Source organism: Panthera onca, chromosome A2 (assembly GCF_046562875.1).
Source record: "Panthera onca isolate mPanOnc1 chromosome A2, mPanOnc1 haplotype 2, whole genome shotgun sequence".
Classification (NCBI taxonomy): Eukaryota; Metazoa; Chordata; class Mammalia; order Carnivora; family Felidae; genus Panthera; species Panthera onca.
In genome coordinates, this window is record NC_138340.1 from 91,951,052 (window position 1) to 91,959,664 (window position 8,613).

The 8,613-nt window shown below is 39.5% G+C and overlaps 1 protein-coding gene across 20 annotated transcripts in view; it reads left to right on the forward strand.

Moving 5' to 3' along the window:
• ADAM22 (ADAM metallopeptidase domain 22) overlaps window positions 1–8,392 on the forward strand; it is a 236,042-nt gene extending 227,650 nt beyond the window's left edge. For 12 of the 20 annotated variants that reach the window (XM_081795027.1, XM_060632402.3, XM_060632404.3 and 9 more), the window contains one exon: window positions 1,832–2,015. In XM_081795027.1, the coding sequence (XP_081651153.1) occupies window positions 1,832–1,852 (21 nt within the window). In that variant the 3' untranslated portion in view covers window positions 1,853–2,015. Of the gene's footprint in view, window positions 1–1,831 lie in introns of all 20 variants that reach the window. The other 8 variants (XM_060632418.3, XM_060632400.3, XM_081795026.1 and 5 more) reach the window with 1 other exon arrangement.
• The last annotated feature ends 221 nt before the right edge of the window (window positions 8,393–8,613 follow it).

The window sequence follows — 8,613 nt, forward strand, 5'->3', positions numbered from 1 at the left end:
CTTTTTCCTCAATGGGATGATGGTGATCTTCAGGTTCCACCAGTGTCCCACCAGTGTAATCCCTCTGTTCCCCTTTCTGCAAGCTGTCACTAATTTTCTTAACCGTTTGAGAGAAAACTGGGCTCACTGAAGCTGAAGCCTGAACCCTTTACCACTCCATACCATCATCTGAGTGTCAATCCAGATGTTCTTACCCAGCAAACGTCCTGTTTAACCATTCATTTTCACTATTCTCCACCAACAGGGGTCATTCACACACACAAGCATCCTTAGAGTTGAGAGATTTGTCCTCCAAAGGGTGAGAACACAGGCGTCTCTACCATAGTCTTTGTGGAGTAGCCAACATGACTATTGAGAACAAGATTTCCATGAAGATTCAAGAGAACCTATTAAATAGGGAACCTACATAGAAACATCCACATAGTCACTTAGCCGTTTCTCCTTTTTCTGTCCCAGAATCTCATTAGGTATACAATGACATGCTCTAGATTTCAGTAAAAATGGAATTTGGATTAATTTGGATGTAACTTAAGTCACACTGGTCTCTAGACTTTCTTTGTTCATGTTTATAAAAGTGTACCCAAATCATATTACCTGGAAGCAATATTTTATCAGCCAGGTCTTCTTGGTTGTTGTCGTCATCTTCTTCTTCTTCTTCTTCTTCTTCTTCTTCTTCTTCTTCTTCTTCTTCTTCTTTTTTTTAATTAGCCACTCTGGTGAGCTGAGTTGCATTCATATTTGATCATTCCAAAGTTGTTTATAGTCCATTAAAGCAATTACTGAATGCTGTAGAAATTAGATATGAACAGGACAGTGTACAGAACTGATGGGAGAGGTAAGGAGGGGAAGAGGTAAGGGAAGTAAGGAATTGACATCATGCCATGGGTGCTTTGTTTCCTGGGAAAGGACAATTTTCTAGGAGACAGTGATGGATTTGGAGAGTGGATGGCCTGGTCATAGGCCCACAGCAGTGATTTCTAAGTGGGTGGTAGTAGTATTGATGGAATCACACTTTCCCGAGGTCAGTACTTCTCAGTACTGGCCGTAATGGGAATTGTTTGAAGGGCTTCTAGATTATGCTGATGCCTGAATCCCACCCAGAGACCCAGAGAGATTTTGAGTTAGTTGGTCTGATGAGTGGCCTGGGCAGTAGGATTTTTAAAACCTCCTCAGATCATTGAAATGTGCAGGTGGGTCGAGAACCACTACTCTAGAAGGCCATATCAGAATCCTGGGGAAAAGGAGTGTATATATGATTTTAAAAAAATAATATTTTAAATTATTTTATTTCATTCGAGACATAATATTTAATCTATTCAAATTTTTGAGTAACAGTAAATGAAGATGTGACGGGTTTGGTATTAAAAGGTGGCAATTGCTAACAAGATTGAAACACAGGTTTAGAGGAAGGAGAAAGCTAAAAATTAGAGCGTTTATTTTATTCGTTCATTAGATGTCATAAGGGTGTGCTTCCACAACCACATAAGTATGGATGGAATCACCAACTCTTTTTCATCTTTTTCATCTTCATAGCTCAGAATAGGCCTGTTTCCAGTGCACTTGGATGGCTCAGTAAAGCATCTGACTTCAGCTCAGGTTATGATCTCACGGCTCATGGGTTTTAGCCCCACATAGGGCTCTGTGCTGACAGCGTGGAGCCTGGAGCCTGCTTCTGATTCTGTGTCTCCCTCTCTCTCTGCTCCTCCCCTGCTCATGCACTCTCTCTCTCTCTCTCTCTCTCTCTCTCTCTCTCTCTCAAATAAACATTAAAAAAAATATGCCTGTTTTCCTGCTTTCATAATGTGAAATTTTGCTTTTCTCTGTTGTGCAGCTATGGGAGACATCCATTTAAGATCCACTGTTTACATGTGATACATCAAAACTGTTTACTTCAACTTTTATAGAAACCCAGCCTCACAGAATCACTGCAAATCTATCTGCTCTTCAGACAATACAGACCCTCTGAGATGCCACAGAGGAGAGGAAGCCGAGTCTCACGTCTGGATACCATTTTCTTTTTGTCATTGGCTTAGGATTTAACTGAACCGTGAAAAGAACTACTGAAATGTTACACTATAACATGGAAAAATAAAGGTACCGGTATGTTAATGGATAATCCGCATGACAGATACATGTAGAAATCTCACTAAAATTAACTCATGACCCAAATGTAGCAAGTTTCCTAAGGGACAATAGTGGATTCAGAACTGACATTCTGAAGCACATCCTCATTGTAGACAGTAATGCTATGTGCATGAAGCTTCTGTTTATTGCTTTCCACATTTAAGGAAACAACATCCCATAATAGAAACTAGCATGCAGGGCTAAGGCATATAGGATTTTTCTGCAGGACTTTAAAGCTTGAGAGGCCAATATCCCATATGCTTACTCTAAACATGTATCTTTATTTTTGTTTTTTTACTTTTCATATTTATATCAGCATACAAGGACAATTGTACATATGTAAACATTTTTAAAATAAAAAAAGCAACTGTTACACACAAGTGTATTTTGCCAAATGCCTAAAAATAATCAGTAACAGGCACATCGTCATCATCCATCAAATGGTCTTTAAAGATGATAAACAGATGATGTTGTAAATATAGTGGTCAGTGCCCTAAGTGTCTCTCTCCGTAATTGGTATTTGTCCTCCAAAACCTGTGATATCCCTTTAAGCTGTGCACAGCCTGGAGGCAGTTTTCTTGAGTGATTAATTGAACCAGAGAAGAAAATGCCCAGCAAATCTGGGGCTTCCACATTGGCTGGGGCAGGAGCTCAGTAGTGTAGCCAGTCTCCGGCCTCCAGGCACTCACTCTGAAGCTGATGGCTGCTCCCTGGGAGTCCTCCAGCCAGTGTCTGCCTCGGCAGCTGTTGTCTTTCAGTATCAGAGCACGCCTAGTCTCACCCTGGAGGCCCGTGAGCCCCTCAGCAGCACGTCCTGCTGACCTTAAGCAAGTGTACCAAAGACACGTGAGACCGGGGCCCCTGATACATTGATAGCTTCCGACTTGCCGACACTCTAACCCTTTGTGGCCTCAATTTTTGTTCTTTGACAAAACTTTTTAGCTACCTTTATCTGTAAGATGAATAGCTTGTTTTAATAAAACCAACTTTTACACTGTTTATCAAGGATATTTATCATCAGTAGGATGTGAGTCCAACAGGTCATTCCGCACTGATGTGGAAGCAAGGTGATGGAGGTTCTACCAACTGGGCGGGAAGCCTCAACAGGCCACAGAGGGTTAGAAGAAACCTAAAGCCACAAGTGTGCGGCAACTGTGAAGTTACCCAAACAGCTGGCAGGGGGAAAGATCTGACGTTTTGAACTCTTTTTTTTTTTTTTTTTTTTTTTTAATCCATAGAAAAGTGAGAAATCTATGTTAAAGTCCCTTCTTTAAAACCAAAGTTGGATAGCTGTTACAACGCAGCTCTGTCATTCTAAAAGAAAACTTCCCCAGGAAAGACTACTCTAGTGAACTCCAAAATTGATGGGATCAATCTAATGCTTTTGATGTGAAGAGTACTTCTGAATTTCCTCATTTTCTTTCCTTTTTCTTGAGAGGAATGGAATCTGGAGACAAGATTTCAGAAATATTCTCCTAAATTTGATCTCTCCCAGTAGTGTCCATGGTCAAAATCCATTTCATCTTCACATATAGTCATCTTAGATGCCCAAACTGAAGGGCCATGTTAGAGGCAGTATTTTATATTCTATGGTTTTTGTCTTCTGTAACGGACCTCTCTTCTGAAAGTCTTTGAAAATGTTTGACAAGAAATTTAATCACTCAAAGCTATAAAGTGTTTGTAAATGGCATTTTTCATGACAGGAAGGGATGTAATTGTCGATACTACAATAAAATGATCCATCAGATTAAGATTTGGGTGAGTGTTGGGTGACGATGCCATGTAGCTCAAATGAAGGGCAGGAGGGCAGACAGATTTAAAGATGTAGCAAATAAAGTGGCTTTTGACCAAGATCACTTTAATGTGCACTGAATATTTTCTGGTATTGAGTGTATAAAATGCTAATGTTATAAGATTTATTTTGACTATAAAAGAGTTTATAGATTTGAATGTAAGGTACCTTGTGTAAATATGCTTCCTAGTTATGGTTACATAAACCCTAATTTGAAAGAATTTACAAATGGGGAGCTACTTGTCAACAGATTCCCTCCCATACACTTTCCTTACTTTCTCAATTATTTTTACATGAAAATTATTATTTCAAGTAAAAGTCATTGTAACATGTCTTTTGTAAGGCATAGTTATTTATAGTCAGGCTCCTTGATAATAACCTTCAGGTGGAACTGAATGAAAAGCATTTGTTTTATTTGCAGGAAGATTATGATTTTATGGTAGCTTTAATGTTCTGTTCTGGGTATCTGCCTAAGAATGTTTGAACATTCTTATAGCCATTTGCAGAATTCTCTGACAAGTTTATAATCTTAGTGGATACTTTTGAGAAATACCTATACGGGTATTCATGGTTGGTATTTAGATGTATTAAATCTAAATATTTATGACTTTTCATCCACTGAAACAGGAAAATGGACCTATGGCACTAAACACAAGCACAGCATTAGAACTTTTTAATATATTTTGGAGAGGAACTTTGAGGTCATCAGAGCGGTTTGTATCACGCAACTAATATTTATAGCCTCCAGTCAATTATAGAACTCTGACGCCAAGCAGAGAAGAGTGGTTCATTGGCCTTTCTGTTCCATTGTATGCCTTTTTCTTTTCTTTCTAAAGTTTTTTGCATAGATAAAACTTCAGATTGACAACCGTGCTGCCTGCAATGGTCCATTTGTCCACAGACATTGCAGTATAGCAAACTCTGACTTAAACATTGAAATCTCTTTATTAAGAATGATAACAAGGGGGTGGGGGTAAGAGGGAGCCCCTGAAGGAACTGAGGTCAGACTTACCGGTCTGTGTCCAGCCAACTCTTTCTTTAGTCAGGAAGTAGCGTCCTCCTCAGGAGTCCCTCAGCTGGAAAGTGATCCCAGGTCACGTACAGTCTGTGGAAAGGAACCCACTCAAACAGCACAGCATAGCGAGGGCCTTCAGTTTACCTTAGTTGCTCTATAGTTTAAAGAAACCCAGGGCTGTTCTTTAAAAATTTTTGACTAATAAAGTAAATGTAGGGTCGAAATGCCAAAAATACTTGAGATAGGTGCTTTATTAAGTGATACTAGTTTCTTTTTCTCCTGGCTTTAAAAAGGCTTTTAAAATTGTCTTTATGTATAAAGTCAGTCTGGTATAGATTTCTGTGCATAAGATGGATAGGGTTTCTAAAAGAAGTTGCTGATAAAATTAGATCTTTTGTGCACTTCCCGAAAAGGACTATTTATGTTTGATTTTCATCACAGCCTTACGTTTGTTGTTGTTGTTTTTGTTGTTGTTGTTGTTGATTACCTTGCAAATTTGCATAATTTAAACTGTCAATTGTCCCAGATCTCTTTACCTTTTGCTTTTTTGGACTTTGCTCTTTACTTTTTAGTTACCTATGGGCTGGAGGAAATGCAGTATTTTTATGCCCTCCTTTACGAAATCAAGCGTGTTTATTTCATCCATTCTTCATTTCCTGTTGTCATGTACTTCTACTTTAACTTATATATTTAGTGTTTTAATATTTCCTTGTGTTATTCAACATAATAAATCCTTACCTAAAGAGAAGACTATTTTACTTTATTTTACTTAAACGTAAAGGAAGGGTAGTTTATTGGGAGGATACTGAGTAGCTGGCAGTGCCGAGATGTGGCACTCAGTGGACTGAAGGAACGAAGGGTGGCCAGCCACTTGCTGCCACAGCCTGACTAGGACACCACTGCCAGCTGCTGTCAAGGGCGCCCCCTTGGGCAGCGTATTATAAATTCCATCCTACCAACTTGGTAAGTTGCCATCAGTTTTTCATGAAATGTTCTGACTTCCACTGGCAGCATAACATCTACATTTCAGGGTCCTGATGGTCCTTTTCCTTTCGCTTTCGTTTTCCCTTAAAACTGCTACGCACATTTTCGTTGTTGTTCAATGGAGTCAAGGTGAATTTCTCATTCTACTAGCTTAAAATATATAAAAGGCAGATATTTCTGTGGAATAGGGCTTAATTTGAGGCTTGTTAATTTTTTTTTGTTGTTGTTGTTTGTCCCCTCAGTTATTTTCTGAATGGATAAAAACTGTTCTGATTTTGGATGCAGCACGTTTCCTCCTGGCATAGGAGCACTAAGCACTTTCATAAACAGCTTCCCCTGTTGGATTGTGAGGAGCTCAGACTGCTCTTATGAATCAGTTAAGAGGCAGCAGCCCACGATCTGGGTGTCTGTATGCGTGTGTGCACAGCCGCATGTGCTAGAACTCTGGGCACATGCTGATAGCATATGCTGTGCAGGCAGGTGCCTTTAATTCTGAGAGGAGCTTTCCCAGATGTTCATCAAACGAAGATACAGCAGGACTTTAGAAATCAGGGCATAGTATTTCTCTTCATGTTTTATTCATGGCTTTGTCAGAGCCCCTAACATGGAGCACCATCTGGTTCAGTTTATAAGTAGAAAAGCAAAACATTCAAAAACAAAAACCTGCCTGGCATTTTTGTCCTTTATCTCCAGGGCCTGACAAACAGTAAGCATCCTCCCTACGGAGTCTGAGAGATGCTTCCAAACCCTTCCTACTCCTCTTCAGTAGCTTGCCAGCCCTTTTCTCCTCACTGTCATGGAGGTAAGTCCCTTCTTGGCTAAACTGGCACTGGGGAGAACCACAGGGTGAAGAATAGGAGGAAGAGAGGCACCTTTAGTCTTCTCTCACTGGCAACTGGGCATGGATTATGCAACATTTAGAAGTCACTAAGAGATTGGTCCTCGGGTATATTTCAGGATGGAGGGGGGGTAGAAAGTAGTGAGCCTTGGGAGGTCACGGGGTATTTAGTCTTGACACAGGAGCAGAATGGAGACGCACATGAACCCAGAAGCCAGGTGTGCAGAAGGTGATCACTGGGGGTGTGGTGGGGACAGAGGGGCTGAGTGCCTACGACAGATGGTATACTTTGCAGTTTTACTGAGTGTTGGCTCTATAAATACTTTATGGGCCCAGTACATGTTGGGCCTGTCACCCTTGCTCAGTGTGTCCCTATTGAATTGTTCATAAAACCTGTATTGAATGGAGACGTACTTCAAGGCTGTTAGAGTTTTGCTCCAGGGCACCATTATTTCATGTTTTTAGGTATCCTTAAAATCAAAACCAGGGAAAATGTAGGGTGGGTTTTTTTTTTTTTTTCTTTCTTTCTTTTCTTTTTTTTTTTTTTTTTACAAAAAGGCATACAATGAGACTAGCAATCTTAAGATAATGCACTTACAAAATCATCAGTAAAGTTTTCAAAGAGTTTATGAAGAAAAGGACATTTTCCTCTCAAGTTAAAAAAGTGTCAGATGTGGGTTTTTTGTGTTGTAATGGTCAAACTCTAAAATAATGCAAATAGCCCCCAAATCTTTAAACATAGCGGTGCTAAGTTATACCAGATAACACATTATGGAAAGTGCTGATATGAATTAATAATTTATTCAGTTATGATACAAGAGTTCTTGCTAAATTATACATGTGTATCACTGCCTGATTAGAAACCCCACTTTCTTTTCTAATCTAGCACAAAATCTGTGATTCTACAGCCAGTCTTTTTAATGGGTAAAAATGACCCAACACCTTTGTTTTATATGGGAAACTTTTTTTTTTTTTTTAACACTAACTTCTAAAGTGCTTAACAAAAGGTTTATTCAGGATAACTAAGCACGTATGTCCTTTTTAAACTTGCTGGAAGAGACTTACCCCTCCAATCTAGCATCCCAAAAAGACAACTTCTTTTAGGAACTGGGCATTCTAACTAAACATAGCAGCTTATATGTTAGCCAAGGTAGGTCTGCGCTAGTGTTTTCCACAACCATCATCTTAAGGGGTGATGTCCATCTACAGATAGTGGAAGCCACTTCGTGGGGAAGTGTTATTATCGGCATGATTTCACTTTTGGTAACCAGGTAATCCTGTGTATATACCTGAGATTGGCTTCATTTTAATATATTCTCTCTGCTCCTCTGCACTTCAGGTCTTAAGCTATTTTAAAAATTGGGTTTTGGCAATCACCAACTGAAATGTTTATGGCAACTGCTTTCCTGAGCAAGCGTGATGTGTTTTATGGCTGTTCAAATTATCAAGTTGTTCTTATATTGTAGGTATACAAAAACCTTAACTGTTTTTAAAGGTCACTGTAACTTGAGGTTCAAATTTCTGGCACAATTTTATTTGTATTCACTTCTGAAGCTAAAAAGATACCACAGTTTTCTATGTTACTCTCATTGTAACATCAATAAAGTGACTTTCAATAAAAGATTTTATGTTATTTTGATGCCTGACTCCCTTTAATCCTGTTTTTTCTCCCGATCGTGGGTTCTTTCAGAAGCATGAGAAGTACAGAGATCCTGTAGCAAAGCCTGGTTGCTCACTTTGTTGGACAGTTTCCTCAGTTACAGGTGGAGTCTCCCGTTATCCACTTGCCTTGCCTCATAAGCACTTCCTCTCTGACCCTAACATGGATCTGTTTCCTGAATCCTGACCCAGAGCCCGGGC